The sequence below is a fragment of the Pristiophorus japonicus genome, chromosome 11, assembly GCF_044704955.1.
Source record: "Pristiophorus japonicus isolate sPriJap1 chromosome 11, sPriJap1.hap1, whole genome shotgun sequence".
In the NCBI taxonomy this organism is placed as follows: domain Eukaryota; kingdom Metazoa; phylum Chordata; class Chondrichthyes; family Pristiophoridae; genus Pristiophorus; species Pristiophorus japonicus.
The window spans coordinates 128,234,557-128,261,068 of NC_091987.1; the positions used below are offsets into that span (position 1 = coordinate 128,234,557).

Here is a 26,512-nt window from a genome sequence, read left to right on the forward strand (position 1 = left end):
CTTAACCACTTCTTATCTACCTGGCCTGCTACCTTCAGGGATCTGTGGACCTGCACTCCAAAGTCCCTTTGTTCCTCTATACTTTTCAGTGTCGTACCATTTAATGTGTATTTCCTTTCCTTGTTAGACCTCCCCAAATGCAATACCAAAGTTTATTTTTAGACCTTCAGAATATGTAAATTTTTTAAATCATTTTTGTTTTAAATAATTAAATTTCATTTTGATTAATTTTAAATGTGATATTAAAAATATATATATATATTGTTTGTGTTTTTGGCGGTTTTCCCATTCATACTTATGGTGCTTCCGTATATACGGAACTCACATGTATGAATGGGAATACTCTACTTTGGTTGGGCCGGCCCACGTGATCCCAGGGACGCGTGAGAAGCGCCTGCGTCCCTGGGATACGTGGGCCTCTACGCAGGTCTTTGCATAGAGGCCCAGGACCGCAAGTCTCCGAGTCTCCCAGACCACCAGGTAAGTTTATAGATATTTTTCAGGTCGGAAGCATCCGACCGCAATTTCTGCACCATTTGAAAATGTATCCACTGCCCAAGGGAGGAAAAGGTGGTCTGATTATTAATCATTCATTGGAGGTTTTCTGCCCACGTCCAGCTGCAAGGCTACTAAAATACAAGGTCTTCTCTCATACTTTTAATTCTAAGAACGACTAGTCACTCCTGAATATCACTCAAAATTGTGAAGGGGACAATATCCTGATGGTTTATCCTCTTTAAATAACTTGTACATCTGTTAATATAGACATTCAAAGAACGAGCAAGTCGATAGCCTAGGTAATCACATGCACTATTTTAAACACTTATTAAATAGACACCCATCCACATGCATTAGAAATCTTACCATTGCAAATTGATACTGCTTAGTCTTAGTTTTGCTTTATTTTGCTTATTGGTTACTCTAACACAAGCAAAACTGATCTGTGAACAAATTAACATGGCAGTTTTGAAGGTATCATTTTAAGCATTGAGTTATCCAATCAAGGAATCAGATTTTTGGTTTTGAGTAGTTAATTGGTTGTTTTAAAATCTTAAGTTGTCAGGTCTAATGACTACATTTTCATGCTGTTATAATTGTTTTAAAAATAGTCCTATACTAATGTCAGGCTTTTGTCTATTATCACATATTTCATGAAATAGGGGAAGAAGGATGTTACCCAGATCTTCAACAACATTTTGCGGAGACAGATCGGTACTCGCACTCCAACAGTGGAATATATATGTTCACACGAGCAAATCTTGTTTATGCTGCTGAAGGGGTACGTACTATCCACCGGTATCTAAAAAGAGTTAATGTAATATAAATGATGAGCGCATACAAGTTTTCATGAAAATAAATTGATTATTGAACCTGTGATATGGGTGTCTGTGAGCCTTTGGCATAATAGCAAGGTGGTCATTAAGACCAAAAACTGGTATTTTACTTCAATACATTGGGCTGTACTGTGTTTTATAAAAAATTATTGGTGTTCTTGGAGGCCCCTATCTAGGAAATTATGTGTAAAGTAGTCTAGAAATTTTGAAGTTATAACGATTAGGTACCAGATTCAAATCTTATAATATAAGAAATATTACTGGAAAATTCACTGAAAGGTACTGATAATACAGGTCCTGACCATGATGAATTGTGCTTGTAGACCTTTCATTTCACAATATGCAATATCCTTTGTTTTGCATTGCCTGATTCAAATAATGCTGGATGAACCTTGTAATCAGTTTTTAACCTTTCGAGATGAAAATTCATACCCTGGCTTATTTAATAGCCACATGTAATTGAATTAAAGTCCATGTTCAGTCTGAGTCAAGATGACAACATATAAACTGCTCAGTTTATGGCACAACATTTGCTGCTTTGTAACATACAGATGTGGGCTCCTGAAAGATGACGCATCCATTGTATGTTTTGATTTTTGGACCTAGAAGTGCAGTCCCCACCGCTTATAGTGGGTGTGTTGATGTCAACACAATTTTTTCGGTGTAACCAAGAAATTTTATAATAGTACAGGGGGAATCTTCATTCTCCATCTCTCCATTTCCTGCTCTGTCTAAATGACCCAGTTCCGGTACACAAATTAGTCTTCATAGCTCCTTAAGTCCCTTTCTATTCCCCATTTTTCTCCCATGCCACTTTTACAGAAATATTTTGAACATTTTAAAATCTGTGGCGCAAATCCTGCTTTTGAGCAGGCGTATCTTTGACCTTCGATCAGATACTACATTTCAATCTTCTCCATTTCTTCATCTGACACATTCTGGGACCAGTACATAAGTGTTTCCTAGCTCCTGTGCTCTGAATACAGGATTGGCATAATGCAAGATACTGATCTGCAATCGTTGTACTATAACTTCCAGCTGCAAGTAAAAATGTAGTCCTGGAAATACACAGCAGGTCAGTCAGTATCTGCAAGGAAAACCCAGATTCATGTTTCGGGTGTTCTGAAAGGAAAGCAAAGCGGTCACTTTTTTTTTAAAAGGCTTGACCATTGTTAGAAGGGGCGCGGGGGGGCGGGGTGAAATGGGGGCTGGAAAGGGATTTGAGCTATGAAGACTCATTTATTTTTTTTTAGTTAAAATAGTTGTCAACACACAACTGTGACTGCTCGATACTGTATTAATAATACTTTGAAGAATGACAATTGTAGGAATAAAGAGCAAATTACTGTACTAATGGGAATAAATTATAGCTTATTGATGTGGAAAGCTTGAGTCCACGAGATGCATAGTAAGGATAGCTGTGCTGGGCGTTTTAATTCATGCCCTATGGGCAAGCTTTATATGGTGGAAGTCAAAAAATATGTAATTATCTCTTCCATTTCCCTCCCAAGTCCTACTTTAAGTGATGACTGTGTTTATATTGATCCATATCTTTGCTGCTACCGTATTTTGTGAAAGTTGTTATTAGGGATGGTTCCTGAGGGGAAAATTACAAAGGAGGAGGAAAGTCACTGAACACAGTTTGCCACTGAAACTTTAATGAGTTTCAAAGCCTCTTGTTTTTAAAAATGTAAAGTTTGTGCTTTAGTCTGTGATGTTGCTGCTGCTGATAATTGACCTTGATGTTCATACTTTGTGTGTACTCCAAATTATTCTCTCTTCAGGTATGAAACACCAGAGATTGCCTTGAACTGTGGAATCATGCTGAGAGAATGCATCAGACATGAACCACTTGCCAAAATAATCCTTTATTCAGAACATTTTAGAGATTTCTTCAAATATGTGGAAATGTCAACATTTGACATTGCTTCAGATGCCTTTGCTACATTTAAGGTAAATTGTTTCTCAACAGCTTAATTTATTTTGTTGTGTTTAATTGTACATTCTTTTGTAGTGCAGATATACTAACTGTTGCATCGCTGATGTTTTGCACACTATCGTGTCCTTGCATTCGCTCCTACTTGCACAGGATTAGGAATCCCAATTTATGTTGGTAGATCCTCCCTACGCCTTATGGTAGATTTGAAATGGATCTCAATATTCGAGTAATGTAACCTAGTATGGCAGTGGAAACGGTGTTCTAATCCAGATTCCCTTTTTACTTGAGTGCGATCAATTTGTAGTCCTTGTATAGTGGGTACATCTATTTGGATTTGCACATCTGAAGTGCTCATGTGCTGACTTCGACTTTTTTTTAAAAAAAGCTTTATTAAGAACCTTTTTTGTTGAACCACTGTAGTCTGTGTGGTGAAATATTCACAATGTTGTTTGGTAGGGAGTTGTCTGGTTTTATTGTTCTAAGCAGCTTGCTAGGCTACTTCAGAGTGCAGTTAAGGGTCAACCATGTTGGTATAGGACTAGCGTCGCATATAGGCCAGACCGGCTAAGAACAGCGGGGTTCCTTCTTTAAAGGGCATAGTGAACCATTTGGATTTTTATGACAATCCGACAGCTTCATGATCACTTTTACTGATACCAGCTTTTTACTTCCAGACTCTTGAAGCTGAATTCAAATTCTCAAATCCTGGTGTGATTTGAACTCCCGTTCTCTGGATTATTGTGTATTAGTTGCATAAATGTTTCTTCGATCTAATTGCCATATCTGTTCTGTTTGGGTGTTCCACTTCTAAGTGTGTATTCTGTACTTAAACATACCGACTTGAGAACCAAACTCCACACAAGTTTCGAGACTTCACCTTTTGAAAGAACCTGGACTGAAGAGCATTAACCCATCAGCTAGTTTCATTTTTTTGAGGTAAATTATATTTCTTTCCAGGTTTAAAGTTATTTTCTATCATCTTTTATTACAGGACTTGCTTACCAGACATAAGGTCATGTGTGGACAGTTTTTAGAACAGAACTATGATCTGGTAAGTAAGCAAAAACAATTCTGGTACTTGGCTTAAATCCCTTTGTATTTTAATGTTTACTTTGAGTGTTTAATAAAGTTTTTAAAAGAACTAAATTTCTGATTTAATCAAATTTAATTTTTCTTTGATTCAAGGTATTTAATGACTATGAGAAGTTACTGCATTCTGAGAACTACGTGACAAAAAGACAATCTTTAAAGGTAATAAAAAAAGATTTGTTTTAATTGTGTGCCATACTTAATATTTACAGACAAGTATACCAAGTGCCAACATCTATCAAATTACTTGCTTCATTTAGATTTCCCCCCTTTAAAGGAAATAATTTTGGTGGCTTTAAATTGGCAGTAGGCTGCCGTGCTATGTTTCAAATGGTACATGTGACTAATCTATCGTGGGAATAGAATTCAAAAGCAGAGAAATGATAAACTTATATAGAACCTTGGTTAGACCACACTTGGAGTACTGTGAATAGATCTGGTCTCCATATTTTTTTTATATTCATTCCGAGATTGGGTGTCGCTAATTGCCCATTGCTAATTGCCCTTGAGAAGGTGGTGGTGAGCTCCCTCCTTGAACCGCAGGGCCTCCGGCCTGCGAGCACCATGGGAGCAGGCCGGGGAGCAGAAGGAGCAGCGTGGCGGCCTGGCCGAGCAGTCTGCGCAGCCCCTGGCCTGCGAGCACCATTGGAGCAGGCTGAGGAGCGGCAGGAGCAGCATGGCTGCATACTACTCTAGGGAGCAGCGGTGCTGGAGCAGGAGATCGACGGCAGTGAAGAGGGCGACTGGATTGGACATCACCAAGATCCAGGTCGGTGATTGGAGCGTGGGCAGGTACAGCAGGAGTGGTGAGGTCGGGGTGAAGGAGCGGCGAGAGATTATAGAGGGATGTGATCGGAGCCCGGAAGAGGCGAGGGGCAGCATGGGCCAGCCCACACTGCGATATGTGTGAGCACTAGGTCTGTGCAGCAGAGCTGGTCTCCAGTTGTCGGGTTAATCTTAGCCACTGGACCAAGACCTAGCTCTGGCCACCACACACTAAAAAAAATCAACACAAAGGCATCTTCCACCCTTCAAGATTTAGTTTGGGACCTGGAATGTTAGGTCCTTCATTGAAACATCTTTTTGGCGTGGAAGCAAGTCATCCTGGATTCGAGGGACTGCCGATGATGAACCGCTGCAGTCTGTGTGATGAAGGTACTCCCACAGTGCTGTTACCGGCGGGGGGGGCGGGGTGGAGTTCCAGGTTTTTGACCCAGCGACGATGAAGGAACGAGGATATATTTCCAAATCAGGATGGTATGTAACTTGGAGAGGAACTTGCAGGTGATGGTGTTCCCATGCACCTGCTGCCCTTGTCCTTCTAGGTTATGGGTTTGGGAGGTGCGGCCGAGAAGCTTTGGCAAGTTGCTGCAGTGCATCTTGTACATGGTATACAAAAAGGATATTGTGCAATATGGTCAATATTATGACCAAGACACTGGAGAAAGTACAAAAAAGATTTGAGGGTGATACCAGAACTTAGGAAAGACTGAATAGGTTGGGGCTCTTTTCTTTAGAAAAGAGAAGACTGAGGGGACCTGGCAATGGTCTTTAAAATTATGAAGGGGTTCGATCGGGTAGATTTAGATAAGATTTTTACACTTGTGGGGAGCCCAAAACTATAGGCCATCAAAATAAGATAGTCACTAATAAATCCAATAAGGCATTTAGGAGAACGTCTTCGCTCAAAATGGTGATAATGTTGAACTCACTACCACATGGAGTAGTTAAGGTGAACAGCATAGATGCATTTAAGGGGAAGCTAGATAAGTACATGAGGGAGAAAGGAATAGAAGGATATGTTGATAGGGTGAGCTGAAGTAAATAGAGTGGGAGGAGGCTCGTGAAGTGCATAAACACCGGCATAGCCAAATAGCTTGTTTATGTGCTGTAAATTAATGTAATATGAAAAAAATTACCTTGCTCTATTGTAGGCTTTCCAAGGTCATCAAGCAATTGTATTGTAGTATCTGACCACAGCTAACAGCAAAACTGAGAATGTCTACTGTCAAAGTAATAGCTTCATCTAATTTATTCAAAATAAAGTAACCTTGTATCCAAGTGTGTAATAAAACATTGTTTGCAAACGTTGAACATTTAATGCATATCTGTAATGCTCAAAACACGACTAAAGCACTTAACTGTACAACAACTTTTATTTATATAGCACTTTTAGCATAGTAAAACATTCCAAGGCACTTCACAGGAGTATTAGAAGACAAAAATATGACACCATGATACAAGGAGAAAATTAGGGCAGATGACCAAAAGCTTGGTCAAAAAGGTAGGTTTTAAGGAGCGTCTTAAAGGTGGAAAGAGAGGTGGAGAGGCTTAGGGAGGGAATTTCAGAGGTAGAATGTGGGAGGCCAGCCAGGGGTGCATTGGATCAAGTCTAGAGGTAATAAAGGCATAGATGAGGGTTTCAGCAGCCGATGAGCTGGAGCAAAGACGGGCGATGTTATGGAGGTGGAAATAGGCGGTCTTGGTTATGCTATGGATATGTGGTCAGAAGCTAATTTCAGGCTCAAATATGACACCAAGGTTGCGAACAATGTGGATCAGCCTCTCAGATGTTGGGGAGAGGGATGAAGCCGGTGACTAGGGAACGAATTTTGAGGCAGGGACCGAAAGCAATGGCTTCGGTCTTTCCAATATTTAATTGAAGAAAATTTCTGCTCCTCCAGCACTGGATGTCGGGCAAGCAGTCTGCCTATTTAGCGACTGTACTCCATCATGCATTTGTGTTTGAGAATTTGTCGTCTACTGTACAGTGCCACTGATCTGGTTGCACATAGGCATGACAGAACAATACCGATTGCATTTTAAATCCTATTTGAGATGTGGCTGGGTACTTCCAATTTAATTTTGCTGGGTTGGGGGTAGAATCTATAGATAGCTAGAAAGTGCCCCGGTGGAGGAAGCATTCACGGAGACAATGCATTGTTTGTATGCTAATAAGGTTCAGTTAACACACACTGCTTGCTTTGTCCTGAAATGAATTCATTTAAGATAAAAGAGCTTGGTGATGTATGCAAATACATTTATGTCTAGCATCTAGTTAAGGTTCAGGAACCATCATTTTAACTTAATGGCCTTTATTCAACTGTGCAAGATGCCATTAGGTTTCCTGTTTCCAGGTAAAACATTAAAGGGTATCGGAGGTATGACTAGGATAGTGAGTTTCCAGAGCTTAATCCATTAAGGCAGAAGCTGGAGACTCTATGGTGACTGAAAGGTTGCATCTTGTTACAGATACTGGTGGCAGTTTATTACTGAGTTAGCAAAGTGTCAGATCTTTGTTGCCTTTTTACCTGCAAGTTGAATTTTGGTATTAAGTGAAATCTGTTGCATTGATTTTCTATATTTTTATAAATCTGGCTTGTAGTTTATAACCCAAGTTCCATGGTCGTCTGGTTATTATTCTGCAATTCAGTGAACTAACCACAGTAACAGGGTTTCTGGACAAAGGTACATTATTAGATATAACATCACCCAACTCTGACCCTGCCTTTGTTACCTCTAGACATGACTATTTCAATGCTCTCCTGGCCGGTCTCCCATCTTCTGCCCTACATAAACTTGTGCTCATCTACATGTATCTTGACTCTCTCCAAGTTCTGTTCACCTATCACTCCCGTGCTTGTTGACCTAAACCGGCTCCTGGTCTGACAACATTTCAATTTTAAATTCCTCATCCTTGTTTTCAAATTCTTCCATGGTCTCGCCTTGCCTCTCCCTATCTCTAACCTCCTCCAGCCCTACAACCCTCTGAGATCTTTGCCCTCCTCCAATTCTGGCAACTTGCAAATCTCCGATTTGAATTACTCCTCCATTGGCAGGCGTGCTTTCAGCTGCCGAGGCCCTAAACTCTGGAATACCTTCTCGAAACCTCTCTTCCCCCTCTCTCCTTTTTAAGATGCTCCTTAAAACCTACCTTTTTGACCAAACGTTTGGCCATCTGTCCTAATATTTCCTTCTGTGGCTTGGTGTTTGAAATGTTTTTATTAACATTCTTTTTAAGCGCTTTTAGACGTTTTGCTACGTTTAAGGCGCTATATAAATGCAAGTTGTACAGATAGAGAAAATATAAAGTCACGCTAGTTCATAAGGAGTGAGTGCTTACTTACGCTGATCTTCGTTGTCGGACAAAGGAAATAGCTGGTGGTACCCTACAAACATAATGGGTTCAATTGTACGATTCGCCAAATGGGTGGGGTTGTGAACAGTTACAGATGGTAATTTTGCCAGAGGTTTTGGAATGGATAGCTTGGTTGCCGCCTTCAGGAGTGCTGTATGTTAGCAACAGGAGCGGTAATGGGGATCAGAGCAGGGCCGTTTGGGGGGGGGGGGAGAAAATTGCAAGAATATCAGAAAATACACTGTACACTTTAAGCTATTATTGATTTCAAGCTTTCACAGATCTGTAGAAAGTTAAATCTAGGAGCTGGGATCAGCTGAATTTGTGCCAGGCAATGACTATCTCCAACAAGCTTGCGTCTAACCAACGCCCCTTGACATTCACGGCATTACCATCGCCAAATCTCCCACCATCAACATCCCGGGGGATTGCCATTGACTAGAAACTTAACTGGACCAACCATATAAATACTGTGGCAACAAGAGCGGGTCAGAGGCTGGGTATTCTGTGGCGAGTGTCTGAACTCCTGACTCCCCAAAGCCTTTCCACCATCTACAAGTCAGGAGTGTGATGGAAAAGTCTCCCCTTGCTGGATGAGTGCAGCTCCAACAACATAAGAAGCTCGACACCAACCAGGACAAAGCAGCCTGCTTGATTGGCACCCCATCCAGTACCTTGAGCATTCACTCCCACCACCACCCGTGCACCATGGCTGCAGTGTGTACCATCAACAAGGTGCACTGCAGCGACTCGTCAAGGCTTCTTCGACAGCACCTTCCAAACCCGTGACCTCTACCACCTAGAAGGACAAGGCCAGCAGGCACATTGGAATATCATCGCGTGCAAATTCCTGTTGAAGGTGCACACCATCCTGACTTGGAAATATATCGCCGTTCCTTCATAGTCGCTGGGTCAAAATCCTGGAGCTCCCTCCCTAAAAAGCACTGTGGGAATACCTTCACCAGAAGGACTGCAGCGGTTCAAGATAGCAGCTCACCGCCACCTTCTCAAGGGCAATTGGGGATGGGCATTAAATGTTGGCCTTGCCGGCGATGCGATGCCCACATCCCAGGAAACGAATAAACAAAAAATTGGGTCAGAGGAAAGGCCACAGTGTTAAGATGGTGTGAACACTGCAGTACTTATACAGCTAGATTAAGAAAAACAGGGAGGTGATAGAATATAAAGACATTGAGTAGAAATAGCTGGATGTAATGACTGAATGATGAGATGGGGGAAGGGATGCTATGGAATTAGAAGATAATGTGGTTATCTAGTGCAGCATGTTGGAAGATAGCTGGACACTGTTTTCTGCTGTACTTTGAGAGGTTGCAAATGAGTCTGGTGAAAACTCTTCTGAAGAATGTATACGATAAGATCATGAAAATAGTAGTTGGGTGGGGTAAAATTAGATATGATAGACTTTGGAAGGTTGAATCTGCTCTCAAGATAGCTTTTATTTTCTTGTCTATATACAGCTGATCATTTTGCTTAATATGTCATACCTTAAAGTGTGTGCCTGAAGATATTTTGAAGTGCTCCTGCTTATTGCTGTGAAAGAAGTATAGATTTGCAGAATCTGATTTCCTTCCATCGACCCCTGTTTTCAGATGTAGTTTATGCCCTTTTTTATACACCAGTGACAATTGAGGTTAGTTTACAAATTTCTCCTTAGTTTTTCCCACTTGCGCTCTCAATCTTCTACATTTCAGCCCATAGGCTATGGTCCTCCAACTCTGTACCCCTCGCCCCTTCTGAAATTCTTCACTTCATGGCAGAGCTTTCAGCAGTCTTTACCCCCACCCTCTGGAATTCTCTGGCTACTTCCCTCCCTGCCTTTTAAAACTTACCCTTTTGGGTTCCTTCGTGAAGCACCTTGGGATATTTTATTACATTAAGGGGGCTATGAAATGCAGATTACTGTGCCTCAAGCAGTCCCTCGAATCGAGGATGACTTGCTTCCACGCCAAAAAGGGATGAGTTCATGGGTGTTTCAATGTAGGACCCAATATTCCAGATCCCGAACTGCATGTTGAATGATGGAAGATGCCTGTGCATGGATTTTTTAACATGGTGGCCGTTGCACACCAGCCACCACACAGGCTTGACAGAGCTACGTCTTAGTCCAGTGGCAAGGATTAACCAAGACGACTGGAGAGCAGCTCTGCTGTACGGACCTAGTGCGCACACATTACAGTGTGGGCTGGCCCGTGCTGTCCCTGGGCGCTCGACTCTTCTGGGCCCCGATCACATCGCTCTGCAATCTCTCGCCGCTCCTTCGCCCTGACCTAGCCGCTCCTGCCCGCACTCCAATCAGCGGCCTATCATCTATGGTAGCTCTCTAGTAAAATAATCTGCCACACATAGTGGGACTCACTGGGGAATTCATCGCACGCACTGAACCGCACACTGGTACCTTCAGACGTTCTAGGTCAGCCCAGTAATGTGCCTTTGTCAAAACCCAGGGAAACCCCACTACTGTTAAGTACATCACCTGTCTGCAGGGCCTTGGAGAAACCAAATAGTTCGGACTCCAATCAGACGCCCTCTTCAGAAGACAGTCACAAACATCAGCTCAGTTACACAAGGGTTCCTTACTTGTTGCTCATCATTAGAACTTCCAGCTCCTTGATATTGTGGACCAAGAATTTCTTGAATCCCGAGGGCAGCATATGTTCAGTGGTCTTGTTGCTGCCAGAACCAATGTTTGGCATAAGAATCTGACCCTTAAACCTCCCTGCGCACTCAGTCAATCCCTCTGGATTTGTGCCAGTTACTGTGCCAATGCACAAGCAAATCCACCTTTGCACTTGTAAAAAAATTCTTGTAACTTTAGCAACTACTGCTACCATCTTTAGTGTAACAAAATGTCCCTAGTCACTTCACAGTTGTGGGGTCAGGCTTGAGCAGGAGCAAAAGGCCTATTAAGAGGAAGTTGCCTAAAAGTGTGATCAAAGAGAGATGTTTTCAGGAAACATAAACATAGAAAATAGGTGCAGGAGCAGGCCATTCAGCCCTTCTAGCTTGCACCGCCATTCAATGAGTTCATGGCTGAACATGAAACTTCAGTACCCCCTTCCTGCTTTCTCGCCATAACCCTTGATCCCCCGAGTAGTAAGGACTTCATCTAACTCCCTTTTGAATATATTTAGTGAATTGGCCTCAACTACTTTCTGTGGTAGAGAATTCCACAGGTTCACCACTCTCTGGGTGAAGAAGTTTCTCCTCATCTCGGTCCTAAATGGCTTACCCCTTATCCTCAGACTGTGACTCCTGGTTCTGGACTTCCCCAACATTGGGAACATTCTTTCTGCATCTAACCTGTCTAAACCCGTCAGAATTTTAAACGTTTCTATGAGGTCCCCTCTCATTCTTCTGAACTCCAGTGAATACAAGCCCAGTTGATCCAATCTTTCTTGATAGGTCAGTCCCGCCATCCCGGGAATCAGTCTGGTGAACCTTCGCTGCACTCCCTCAATAGCAAGAATGTCCTTCCTCAAGTTAGGAGACCAAAACTGTACACAATACTCCAGGTGTGGCCTCACCAAGGCCCTGTACAACTGTAGCAACACCTCCCTGCCCCTGTATTCAAATCCCCTCGCTATGAAGGCCAACATGCCATTTGCTTTCTTAACCGCCTGCTGTACCTGCATGCCAACCTTCAATGACTGATGTACCATGACACCCAGGTCTCGTTGCACCTTCCCTTTTCCTAATCTGTCACCATTCAGATAATAGTCTGTCTCTCTGTTTTTACCACCAAAGTGGATAACCTCACATTTATCCACATTATACTTCATCTGCCATGCATTTGCCCACTCACCTAACCTATCCAAGTCACTCTGCAGCCTAATAGCATCCTCCTCGCAGCTCACACTGCCACCCAACTTAGTATCATCCGCAAATTTGGAGATACTGCATTTAATCCCCTCGTCTAAATCATTAATGTACAATGTAAACAGCTGGGGCCCCAGCACAGAACCTTGCGGCACTCCACTAGTCACTGCCTGCCATTCTGAAAAGTACCCGTTTACTCCTACTCTTTGCTTCCTGTCTGACAACCAGTTCTCAATCCACGTCAGCACACTACCCCCAATCCCATGTGTTTTAACTTTGCACATTAATCTCTTGTGTGGGACCTTGTCGAAAGCCTTCTGAAAGTCCAAATATACCACATCAACTGGTTCTCCTTTGTCCACTTTACTGGAAACATCCTCAAAAAATTCCAGAAGATTTGTCAAGCATGATTTCCCTTTCACAAATCCATGCTGACTTGGACCTATCATGTCACCATTTTCCAGATGCACTGCTATGACATCCTTAATAATTGATTCCATCATTTTACCCACTACTGAGGTCAGGCTGACCGGTCTATAATTCCCTGTTTTCTCTCTCCCTCCTTTTTTAAAAAGTGGGGTTACATTGGCTACCCTCCACTCCATAGGAACTGATCCAGAGTCAATGGAATGTTGGAAAATGACTGTCAATGCATCCGCTATTTCCAAGGCTACCTCCTTAAGTACTCTAGGATGCAGTCCATCAGGCCCTGGGGATTTATCGGCCTTCAATCCCATCAATTTCCCCAACACAATTTCCCGACTAATAAAGATTTCCCTCAGTTCCCCCTCCTTACTAGACCCTCTGACCCCTTTTATATCCGGAAGGTTGTTTGTATCCTCCTTAGTGAATACCGAACCAAAGTACTTGTTCAATTGGTCCGCCATTTCTTTGTTCCCCGTTATGACTTCCCCTGATTCTGACTGCAGGGGACCTACGTTTGTCTTCACCAACCTTTTTCTCTTTACATACCTATAGAAACTTTTGCAATCCGCCTTAATGTTCCCTGCAAGCTTCTTCTCGTACTCCATTTTCCCTGTCCTAATCAAACCCTTTGTCCTCCTCTGCTGAGTTCTAAATTTCTCCCAGTCCCCAGGTTCGCTGCTATTTCTGGCCAATTTGTATGCCACTTCCTTGGCTTTAATACTATCCCTGATTTCCCAAGATAGCCACGGTTGAGCCACCTTCCCCTTTTTATTTTTACGCCAGACAGGAATGTACAATTGTTGTACTTCATCCATGCGGTCTCTAAATGTCTGCCATTGCCCATCCACAGTCAACCCCCTAAGTATCATTCGCCAATCTATCCTAGCCAATTCACGCCTCATACCTTCAAAGTTACCCTTCTTTAAGTTCTGGACCATGGTCTCTGAAATTACTGTTTCATTCTCCATCCTAATGCAGAATTCCACCATATTATGGTCACTCTTCCCCAAGGGGCCTCGCACAATGAGATTGCTAATTAATCCTCTCTCATTACACAACACCCAGTCTAAGATGGCCTCCCCCCTAGTTGGTTCCTCAACATATTGGTCTAGAAAACCATCCCTTATGCACTCCAGGAAATCCTCCTCCACTGTATTGCTTCCAGTTTGGCTAGCCCAATCTATGTGCATATTAAAGTCACCCATTATAACTGCTACACCTTTATTGCATGCACCCCTAATTTCCTGTTTGATGCCCTCCCCAACATCCCTATTACTGTTTGGAGGTCTGTACACAACTCCTACTAACGTTTTTTGCCCTTTGGTGTTCTGCAGCTCTACCCATATAGATTCCACATCATCCAAGCTAATGTCTTTCCTAACTATTGCATTAATCTCCTCTTTAACCAGCAATGCTACCCCACCTCCTTTTCCTTTTATTCTATCCTTCCTGAATGTTGAATACCCCTGAATGTTGAGTTCCCAGCCCTGATCATCCTGGAGCCACGTCTCCGTAATCCCAATCACATCATATTTGTTAACATCTATTTGCACAATTAATTCATCCACCTTATTGCGGATACTCCTTGCATTAAGACACAAAGCCTTCAGGCTTGTTTTATTAACACCCTTTGTCCTTTTAGAATTTTGCTGTACAGTGGCCCTTTTTGTTTTTTGCCTTGGGTTTCTCTGCCCTCCACTTTTCCTCATCTCCTTTCTGTCTTTTGCTTTTGTCTCCTTTTTGTTTCCCTCTGTCTCCCTGCATTGGTTCCCATCCCCCTGCCATATTAGTTTAAATCCTCCCCAACAGCACTAGCAAACACTCCCCCTAGGACATTGGTTCCAGTCCTGCCCAGGTGCAGACCGTCCGGTTTGTACTGGTCCCACCTCCCCCAGAACCGGTCCCAATGCCCCAGGAATTTGAATCCCTCCCTGCTGCACCACTGCTCAAGCCACGTATTCATCTGCGCTATCCTGCGATTCCTACTCTGACTATCACGTGGCACTGGTAGCAATCCCGAGATTACTACTTTTGAGGTCCTACTTTTTAATTTAGCTCCTAGCTCCTTAAATTCGTTTCGTAGGATCTCATCCCTTTTTTTGCCTATGTCGTTGGTACCAATGTGCACCACGACAACTGGCTGTTCTCCCTCCCATTTCAGAATGTCCTGCACCCGCTCCGAGACATCCTTGACCCTTGCACCAGGGAGGCAACATACCATCCTGGAGTCTCGGTTGCGGCCGCAGAAACGCCTATCTATTCCCCTCACAATTGAATCCCCTATCACTATCGCTCTCCCACTCTTTTTCTTGCCCTCCTGTGCAGCAGAGCCAGCTGTCGGGCCAAACTTCTGCTGCCGGACCGGGTGCATTGGCCCTGGTTCCGGCCCTTGTATAGGCTCGCCTTCTTCCCCCTGCTGCCAAGCCGAGTTAAAACTCGGGGCTGCCGGTGTTGGTAGTTCGCAATCCTTGCCTGCCCCGCACTCTGGCTGACACCCCTGCTGCTCCGGGCCATTCCCGGGAGCTACAGGCGGTGACTGTGGGGTTTCTCCTTGCCCAACCAGGTGTTCCTGGGCTAAACCCGGGTTTAACAGGCACACCATGCCTTTAGTCTGGGATAGAGCAAGGTTCAAGCTTTGGATCTGCTGCTGGCAGGGGCCGTGGTCTCCTGCCTCAAATTCCCTGGTACTGGCTACCTTATAGGCTACCTGAATGTCTCCCACCCTCTCCCCGTACTCTTTAACTTGCTTGGCGAGGCAGGAACTCTCTTCCCGCAATGCCCGTTCGCTCTTCTTGGCTTCAATAATCTGACACTGTAAAAGGTCCAGTTGGGTTTTGTACCTTTCTTTAGTGAGCTCTCTACTTTCCTTTAACTGTCCCACCTCTGTCCACAACCTTTCCCCGACTGTGGCCCTTGCGCTGGACCTCTCTTCGGCCTGTCTCAATACTTCCTTTAATTTCTCATTCTCCTCATCTAGAAGCCGGATCTGTTGCTGAAGGCAAATTAGCCAAATGGCCTTCTCTATCGACCTTTTATGGTCCTTGCTCTCGGTCCATTGAGCTGCAGCATCTTCTGGACGCTCAGCATACAATAGATCGAGTACCCACTCCTTAGCCACATTTACCCTCTTAAACACATACGAGGAAATCCCCTCTTCCATTTTGCTTCGTTTCCTGAAACCAGTCTCTCTCTTATCACGTCCCTTGTACCAGTGTCCCATCTGGGTCGCCATTATGTAAGGGGTGGTTTGCAGGGGGTCAGCTTTCCCTTCTGACCTTATATGAGCGGTTCCGAATCGCTCCCACACCCTTGGTTCTCGACACTGGAATTATGAAGGGACTGTGACAGACTTGGACAGACAATCAGTTTCAAGGTAGGAAGCAGGTATGGCTTTATTGTGTTTAAGAAAAAGAAGTAAAAGGCACACCTTTAATAACACACACAGACCAATACACACTGAGGGGTACAACACTTGAATAAATTGTCCAATTACAGTCTGTGGGGAAAATAATACAGCTTAAACTCTAAATGGGGTAAAGAGGCGAATTCAGATACATTTACACAAGTTATCCCAGCCTCCCCCCTCCCAATTCCCCTAACTAACGAAGTTATAGCTCTGAGGGTTCAGGGGCTATGCTCACCAATCAATGGGGTAAAGAGGCGAATTCAGATACATTTACACAAGTTATCCCAGCCTCCCCCCTCCCAATTCCCCTAACTAACGAAGTTATAGCTCTGAGGGTTCAGGGGCTATGCTCACCAATCCCTTTAGAAAAAGCTTTTGAAGGTGGTGAAAGATGTAGCATGGGGCAAGAATTAGTGTGAGTTTCTGGTTGTGGAGGCAAGATGGCTGAAAATTTAGACACTGATGGCAGTGTGAAGAGAGGGGAAAAGCACAGCAAACCAGAATTGAAAAAGACAGAATTTGCATTTATATAATGGATATGCTTATTTGTACTGCAAAAATGGCCACCATGCTCCACCCTTAGTCTATGATTGGTCCCCTTGGAGGATAAGCCACACCCTGAAGTTTCACAGGAATGTGTAACTGGAACCGCCCATCCCAAGGTGTCTCTGACTTTGCAAATTGTAACTCGATCTACTTTGACTTTCTGAAGTGACAGAGGTCAGAGCTCCCCAGAAGACAGCAAGGGCCAGCCAAAGTGAATGTCTCCCCCACCCCCCACCCCACCATTGATGGGGCAGGCATGGTGTATGGATTGTTAACAGGTTTATTGGGTATGAAGTGAATAGTGACCGTGTCGTGACTTCTGGATATCATCCACTCCAACGATGTCCCTTATAGGGAATTGGAAGAACGTGATCCATCTTCCCTGAGTTCCCCGCCCCCCCCCCCTCCCCAAAACCAGTGTTTCTTCCCCCACCCGTTTTTCTTTAACAGTTACTGGAACAGGCAGATAGGATCTTGGTTACAGATCTCTATTTTAAAAATGTGCCTTTGACAATGTAGCACTCCCTGCCATAAAGTACCAGCTTAGGATTAAGTATTTGAGATGGGCTTGAATCCAACTCTCTCTGACTCGAAGGCAAGTGCTACTAACTGGACCATGCTGACCATTTAGAAACCTGGAGGGAACAAATGGGTGCAAGCAGAAATACAAGGCTGGAGGAGATTGAAGTAGTGAGGTCAATGTAGGATGTGTAGACAAAGATCTTGAAGATAATTCGCAGAGAAATGAGGAGCCAGTGCAGGTTGGTAAAGCAATGATAGGTGAGTGGGGATTTGTGTGAGATAGGATGCAGATGACTGTAATGAGACAAGTCCTGTCAGTCACCAGTGATAGCCTGTGACTGTGACCGTGGTGTATTACAGCTGTAGGAGTTCTGAGTTGAGTGCTTGCTTTGAGAGTCTTGTGTCAGGCATGCGAACAATGTGGCCTATGGGGTGGGCAGAGGAAACGTTTCAAGGACACCCTCAAAGCTTCCTTGATAAAATGCAACATCCCCCCTGATACCTGCGAGTCCCTGGCCAAAGACTGCCCTAGGTGGAGGAGGTGCATCCAGGAGGGCGTTGAGCACCTCGAGTCTCATCGCCGAGAGAACGCAGAAAATGGGCGCAGGCAGTGAAAGGAGCGTGCGGCAAACCAGTCCCACCCACCCATTCCTTCAACAACTGTCTGTCCCACCTGTGACAGAGACTGTGGTTCCCATATTGGACTGTTCCGTCACCTAAGAGCTCACTTTTAGAGTGGAAACAAGTCTTCCTCGATTTCGAGGGACTGCCTATGATGATTACAGCTCGACTTCTCCCTGACATTCGATTCAAGTTGGAATTTATGTGGTCAATTAAATTGTGTACTTTAAATTGTCTAGAATAATCCAGTAACAATCATTAGTCATGCTCGCGTGGCATTGCACATGGGGTTCAGATCAAGTGTAATCTTCAGGTGAGAGACTGGAGAAATTGGTGGTGTTCTCCTCCATGGAGCAGTGAAGGATAACAGGAGATTTGATAGAGGTGTTCAAAATCATGAAGAGTTCATGAATAAATAAAGAGAAACTTTCCGGTGGCAAACGGGTCAGTAAATAGAGGACAGATTTAAAGCAGTTGGCAAAAGTACCAGAGGCAGCATGAGGGGAATTTTTTTAGTGAGTTATGATCTGAAATTCACTGCTTTAAAGGGCAGTGGAAGCAGATTCAATAATAACTTTCAAAAGGCAATTGGATAAATACTCGAAGGGGGAAGATTTGCAAGGTTCTGGGGGAAAAAGCAGGGGCGTGGGACTAATTGGCTGGCTCTTTCAAACGGAGGGCCAAATGACTTCCTTCTGTGCTATATCATTCTATGATTGTATTCTATGAAGCCAAGGTAGAGGCCATGGGATAATTGTATCCGGGTACACAGATGTAATTCAGGCCCCATTTTAAAGTCAGGCATTCTGTTCTTGTTTTTATAATTCCATTATAAATTTCTATGTCCACATTTACAATAGAAATTGTATGTAAATGTAACATGCTATCCTCCTGTCATTGCTGCTCCTGTGGTATCTCCAGTAGGATGGGTATAATTATAGCGTGACTAGTTTATATAGATAGTTTTCACTGTAGATGTGAACAATTTATAATGGAAAAAGTCGAGGAAATCCGTGCATGCATAAGATTTTTAAATAAAATTATAGATGTCTTCAGACAATGAAGTGTTAAAGCAGCTAATATTTCAGACAATATGTGTTAATCTTCTGCACTACTGTCGCACGTCAAAACAATATTGTTACTTTGATCATGATTGACTATCCTACCCTTCCAAGGAATTGGAAGTTTAGACTAGAGAGGACCGTTAAACGTTGGGATTTTTGGATGATTGCCTGTACACAAGAACTGTAAGCATTTCTATATTTTCCGCATAAGTCTGGAGATGAGACTAAATCATAAAGGGAGACTGGAAGGACACTATTGGAGGAAATAATTTCTGTTTTTTTTCTTAAACTGAAGAAGGCTGAAACTTGTAAAGAGTAAATGATCATCTTGCAGACTTTTTTTTTAGATCTTTTCATTTTATATTGTGCTACATACTATTTGTCTCGTGAATTCAGAGCTCTAAATTAATTTTAAACCTCTGACGACTTTTGAATTCTATCCGTCTGCTTTCCACAAAGCCACTGTATTGAGACCAGCCCTGTCAAATTCACTAGCAATATCTTCTGCCTGTGACCACGGTGCATTATGATTCCTTGACTTCTACCCGACATTCGATTTAAAGTCAATCACACCATCCATGGGACTCCCCTTATGTAGTCCCACTCTTAGCTGTGCAGATCGCTAGCAATGGCTTCTCCTTCCACCTCCGCAGGCAAACAGAAAGCAGGAAATTATAGACCAGTTAGCCTTGCATCTGTCGTTGGGGAAAATGCTGGAGTCCATTAATAGGGAAGCAGTAGCAGGACATTTGGAAAAGCATAATACAGTTAAGCAAAGTCGGCATGGTTTTATGAAAGGGAAATAATGTTTGACAAATTTGTTGGAATTCTTTTGAGAATGTAACGAGCAGGGTGGATAAGGGGGAACGAGTGGATGTGGTGTATTTGGATTTCCAGAAGACATTCGATAACGTGCCACATAAAAGGTTATTGTACAAGATAAAAGCTCACCGGGTTGGTGGAAATTTATTAGCATAGATAGCGGATTGGCTAACTAACAGAAAACGGAGAGCCGGGATAAATGGGTCATTTTCCAGTTGGCAAACAGTAACTAGTGGGGTACCACAGGGATTGGTGCTGGGGCCTCCACTATTTACAATCTATATTAATGATTTGGATGAAGGGACCGAGTGTAATATAGCCAAGTTTGCTGATGATACAAAGATGGGAGGGCAAGCAAATTGTGAGGAGGACGCAAGATCTGCAAAGGGATATAGACAGGCTAAGTGAGTGGACAAACATTTGGCAGATGGAGTATAATGTGAGAGGTTATCCACTTTGGCAGGAAGAATAAAAAAGCAAATTATTATTTAAATTCAGAGAAATTGCAAAATGCTGCAGTACAGAGGGACCTGGGGGTCCTTGTGCATGAAACACAGTGAGTATGCAGGTACAGCAAGTAATCAGGAAGACAAATGGAATGTTGGCCTTTATTGCAAGAGGGATAGAATATAAAAGGGCAGTCCTGCTATAACTGTACAGGGTATTGGTGAGGCCACACCTAAAATACTGTGTACAGTTTTGGTCTCTTTATTTAAGGAGGTGATATACTTGCATTGGAGGCAGTTCAGAGAAGATTTTACTAGGTTGATTCCTGAGATGAAGGGCTTGACTTATGAAGAAAGGTTGGGCCTGTACTCATTGGAGTTTAGAAGAATGAGGTGATTTTATTGAAACATCTAAGATACTGAGGGGGCTCGACAAGGTAGATCTTCTTCTTAGGCAGTCCCTCGAATCGAGGATGACTTGCTTCCATGCCAAAAAAAGATGAGTTCAATGAAGGCCCTAATATTCTAGGTCTGAGAACTGCCTGTGCATGGATTTTTTTAACGTGTGGTGGCCGTTGCCCACCAGCCATCACACGGACTTGACAAAGCTAGGTCTTGGTCCAGTGGCAAGGGTTAACCAAGACGACTGGAGACCAGCTCTGCTGCACGAACCTAGTGTGCACACATATCGCAATGTGGGCTGGCCCGTGCTGCCCCTGGACTTGCGCCTCTTCTGGGCCCCGATTACATCGCTCTGCAGTCTCTCGCCGTTCCTTCACCCCGACCTTGCCGCCCCTGCTGCACCTGCCCACACTCCAATCACCAACCTGGGTTATGGTGACGTCCAATCCAGTCACCCTCTTCACAGCCATCTCCCTCCCGGACCGGCTCGCGCTGTACCCTGCAGTGGTATGCCGCCACGCTGCTCCCAGACTGCCGCTCGCTGGTAGATGCAGAGAAGATATTCCCCCTCATGGAGGAATCTAGAACTAGGGGGCATAATTTCAGAATAAGGGGTCGCCCATTTAGAACTGAAATGAGGAAGAATTTATTCTGAGGATTGTAAATCTGTGGAATTCTCTGCCCCAGAGAGCTGTGGAGGCTGGGTCATTGAATATATTTAAGGGGAGTGGGCAGGGAAGTGGAGCTGAGCCCAAGATCCGATCAGTTATGATCTTATTAAATGGCGGAGCAGGCTCGAGGGGCCAAATGGCCTACTCCTGCTCCTATATGTTTTACCCCCTTTTCCTCACTCAAATGTTGCTCTTTGCTGACATCATCTATAGGCATGGGTCAGTTTCCATATGTATGTTGACACCCAGCATTACCTCTCCACCACTTCCCTCAAGTTCATAACCACCTTTGTGACTACTCCTTTGTAGTCAAGTTGGGGATGAGCCAGAATTTTTCCTCCAAATGAACACTGGAAAGACTGAAGCCTACCCCTGCTGAAAACACCAAATCTTTGCCATCTCCCTCCCCACTGCTTTCTCAGGTTGCACTAGATGTTTTTGTCCTGTATGATGCAAAGATGAGTTTCAAACCCCATATCTTCCCATCACCAAAACTACTTACTTCTACCACTGCAGCTTCGTCTATTTATGCCTGTACCTCATTCACACTATAGTTGAAACTGTAATCCCACTTTTGTCACTAAGACATAATGGCCTCAATTTTAATCCTCATCACAACCCCCCCCCCCCCCCCCCCCCCCAGACTCGTCGGAAAGGGTCGGGTAAAGGATTTGAAATCCTAAAAAAAGTCTCCAACACGCTGCGTTCCCAACCGCCATAATATTTATGGTGAATTGGGCCCTGGGCAAGACTCCCGCTAAAAACAGGCGGGGGCCTACTTTAAGATTCAAAAGTCTCAGCCGATGATGTCGTCAGCCCCACAATGTCCTGCGCTGGCTGCTCCCTGGTAGAGGCCGTGGTAAGCTTTAAAACTTTTCATGTCTTTGAACTCCTTGTGGACCAGGAGTGCTTCCCCCAACCCCCTCGAGGAATCTTTGGGACTCCCCAGTCCCAGCATTTCCCTGATCTTCATCAGCCATGGTATCCCCCGATCACAGCATGAAAAGGAGATTCCCCAGCCCTCCCAACCTCAATGTGAAAAGGGAATCACCAGATCTCTCTCCATTCCCACCGTGATTGCACTGCAATCCCTTAACCCACTGACGGCCGTGCGCTGTTCCCATGGGTTCCTGGCTATGGCCAATAGGCGGCGCTCCTGCCCGCTGACCAGGTAGTGAATCTGGCCGGCAGTCCAGGATGTTTTATTCAAATGAGGCCCTGCCAGTAGATTGGCCTTCTCGAGTGCTATCAGTTCAACCATATCATCCCTCCCAACCATCATATAGAAACCGCTGTGAAGCTCCTTGAGAATACATTTGATTAGATGTTTTATAGTATATGACTGTATGTGTGAAATTTTCTGTCGTTTTACGAGATGTAGTTGGAAGCCTAACTTCCGGTAAATAACTTGCTGCAATCAAGATTCATTGCTATACCTGAAATACGTCGATTTTGGCTGGAGTATCAAGAGAAAGGTGCAGTTTAGAGATGATAAAGGACATTGAACCACTTACAAAAGGTGGTATTTGAAGAGCCTTAATTGTATTGTGAACCAAGCACCATTCTGTTTAATTGTTACTCAGTGTAAGTGGTGATATTTCCCTTCGTTCATATATTCAACATACATACATACTGCCTATGAAAAGACTTGAGAAGTCCAACCATTGGACCTATAGATGCTCTCCCTAACCGTTACTTGTGCACCACCCTCTCCATCACTTAATGCTAACTACTGGGGAAGGGGAAAAAACTGGTCAATTTCAGGAAAAATGTTGGGAAATTCTCCGTTTGTCTTATGGCAATTAAACAAGCTACAGGGAACTGTGGTTACCCATGATGCATTTAGCCTACCACACCTCTCTTCGCCATTACCAATCTATTTTGTCATAATCTGACAAGCATAGAACCGTGTAGTCTTGGAAAAGATCGCTTCTGTCCATCGGAGTGGTTCAAAAGTCAGACTTCTTACCAACTTTAGCCCTGTCTGCCAAAAGCGTATATATCGCTCTCTTGAAATCTAGAACTTCCTCCACTCAATGACTCCGTGGTTATGCTATTCCACCTTAAATCTGTGCCCTCTGGTTCACCCTTTATGAGAGCATGTTAGTTATATCTTAACTTTGTATTTGCATTTTATCATCATGACATGCATTCATGTCATAGAATCATCGAATGGTTACAGCATGGAAGAAGACCATTCGGCCCATCGAGCCCATGCCAACTCTCGGCTCGTCCCTCTCCCCTGCCCTTTCCCTGTAGCCCTGCAATTTTTTTTCCTTCAGATACTTATCCAGCTGCCTTTTGAAAGATGATAATTGAATCTGCCTCCACCACCCTTCCAGGCAGTGCATTTCAGATCTTAACCACTCGCTGCATAAAACAGTTTTTCCTCACGTCGCCTTTGGTTCTTTTGCCAATCACCTTAAATCTGTGTCCTCTGGTTCTCGACCCTTCTGCCAATGGGAACAGTTTCTCTCTCTCTCTACTCTGTCCAGACCCCTCATGATTTTGAACACCTCTATCAAATCTCCTCTCAATCTTCTCTGCTCCAAGGAGAACAACCCCAGCTTCTCCAGTCTATCAACGTAACTCAAGTCCCTCATCCCTGGAATAATTCTCGTAAATCTTTTCTGCACCTTCTCTAAGGCCTTCATATCCTTCCTAAAGTGTGGTGCCCAGAATTGGACACACTGCTCCAGTTGGGGCAAAACCAGTGTTTTATATAGGTTCATCATAATTTCCACACTTCTGTACTCTATACCTCTATTTATGAAGCCTAGGATCCCATATGCCTTTTTAACTGCTTTCTCAACCTGTCCTGCCACCTTCAACGATTTATGCACACATATCTCCAGGTCTCTGTTCGGGCACGCCCTTTAGGATTGTGCCCTTTAGTTTATATGTCCTCTCCTCATTCTTTCTACCAAAATGCATCACTTCACACTTTTCTGCATTAAATTTCATCTGCCACGTGTCAGCCCATTTCACCAACCTATCTGTCTTCCTGAAATCTATCACTCTCCTCCTCCTGTTCACTATGCTTCCAAGTTTTGTGTCATCTGCAAATTTTGAAATTGTGCCCTGTTCACCCAGGTCCAAGTCATTAATAAATCAAGAAAAGCAGTGGTCCTAGAACTGACCCCGGGGGAACACCACTGTGTACCTTCCTCCAATCCAAAAACAACCGTTCACCACTACTCTGTTTCCTGTCACTTGGCCAATTTCGTATCCATGCTGTAATTGTCCCTTTTATTCCATGGGCTTCAATTTTGCTGGCAAGCCTATTATGTAGCACTTTGTTGAACACCTTTTGGAAATCCATATACCTTACGACAACCACATTACCCTCATCAACCCTCTCTCTGACTTCATCAAAAAACTAAGTCAAGTTGGTTAAACACGATTTGCCTTTAACAAATCCGTGCTGGCTTTCCTTAATTAATCCACCTCTATCCAAGTGACAATTTTGTCCCTGATTACTGTTTCTAAAAGCTTCCCCACTACCGAGGTTAAACTGACTGGCCTGTATTTGCCGGGTTTATCTTTGCTCCCTTTTTTTGAACAATGATGTAACACTTGCAATTCTCCATGCATAGGTCTCCTTTTTGGTCCCTAATCGGCCCCTCCCCTCCTCTTACTACCCGTTTACTATTTATAGGCCTATAGAAGACTTTTGGATTACCTTTTATGTTGGCTGCCATTCTATTCTCAGACCCTCTCTCTGCCCCTCTTATTTTCTTTTTCACTTCTCCTCTGACCTTTCTATATATAGTCTGATTCTCAGATGTATTTGCAACCTGACATCTATCATACGCACTCTTTTTCTGCTTCATCATATTCTCTATCTGTTTCGTCATCCAGGGTGCTCTGACTTTAGTTGCCCTACCCTTCCTCCTCGTGGGAATGTACCTCGACTGTATCTGAATTGTAAGCACATCCCTGTAATTGTTAAAATTATTTTCTCATAGCACAGGTAACCAATCCCAGTCATAAACTTTGTTGCACTTCTCCATATTCACTCCAAGGCCAAGAAGCCCCCCTGTACACCCCTATGATATGGTGCCCAGAACTGTACACAGCAGTCAAGGGGGCAGACAAGTGCTTTGTACAAATTTATCACATGCTGGGACGCTTGTCTGTTTTTTTTTACCTCTACTATCACCATTAGTCCAGTTTGTCCTGAACTATTGTTAGTGATGTGTTTTATTGGGAGGAGTGGTGTGAGAAAATTAAATTATAGATCAATTAACTTGTGAATTTGTGTTGAATGGAAGATATTGTGCTGTGTATGGTATTTTGACATTTGGTCTATCTGTTTCTTGTCAAGCTTATAGGAGAGCTGCTTTTGGACAGACACAATTTTACAGTTATGACGAGGTACATCAGTAAACCTGAAAATCTCAAGCTCATGATGAATCTCTTAAGGGACCAAAGTAGGAATATCCAGTTTGAGGCATTTCATGTATTCAAGGTGAGTGGCTATATTTTTTTTAAAAAGACAAGCTGACCCACAATAGATGTAATTTAATCTACTGATTTTTTAAATTGATCGCATCAAAAGCACACTCACTTTGGACAGATTCACCCCTTTCAGTCCAGATTGGGTGTGACTTTATATCTTCATGACTATGATGGAGGTGGTTTACAAGAGAAATAAATAACCTAATCGCTGTGTTTTTTAAAAAAAATATCGGAGACTGTTTCAATTTTGTTACTTGAATGCATCCTATTGAGTTCATACAGGTGAGATGTACCAAGCATCCAATTATCCAGGCACTCTAGGTTTGAAACATTCCTGCTGCTGCAGAGGATTACTAGTTACAGAATACTGTGGTTTTGCCACCAGTAAATTTGTAATGATTCCAGCTAATTGCTTTTTAGCTATCGAGGCCCAAAGTTCAGAAATTCCCCCCATTAAACCTCCCCACCCCTCTCTCCTCCTCCTTTTATGAGCAGGGGAGTTAATCCCTAGTGTCTTATCCAATATTTATCTCAATCAACATAACAAAAAAACAGATTATCTGGTCATTATCATATTGCTGTTTGTGGGAGCTTGCTGAGCGCTAATTGGCTGCCCCGTTTCCTACATTACAACAGTGACTACACGTCAAAATTGTATCCGATGGTCGTGAAAGGCACTATATAAATCTTCTTTCCTTCTTTCTTACCTCCTACCTACTTCTACCTAAGTATACTGGTAATAGTCGATCACTGGGGTATTCTGATGGCCTAATGGATAAAGCATTTGT

The 26,512-nt window shown here is 43.5% G+C and overlaps 1 protein-coding gene across 4 annotated transcripts in view; it reads left to right on the forward strand.

Moving 5' to 3' along the window:
* cab39l (calcium binding protein 39-like) overlaps positions 1-26,512 on the forward strand; it is a 91,610-nt gene that overhangs the window by 53,177 nt on the left and 11,921 nt on the right. For all 4 annotated transcript variants that reach the window (XM_070894035.1, XM_070894037.1, XM_070894036.1 and 1 more), the window contains 5 exons: positions 1,161-1,279; positions 3,119-3,287; positions 4,265-4,324; positions 4,459-4,524; positions 25,591-25,734. In XM_070894035.1, the coding sequence (XP_070750136.1) occupies positions 1,161-1,279; positions 3,119-3,287; positions 4,265-4,324; positions 4,459-4,524; positions 25,591-25,734 (558 nt within the window). The remainder of the gene's footprint in view (positions 1-1,160; positions 1,280-3,118; positions 3,288-4,264; positions 4,325-4,458; positions 4,525-25,590; positions 25,735-26,512) is intronic.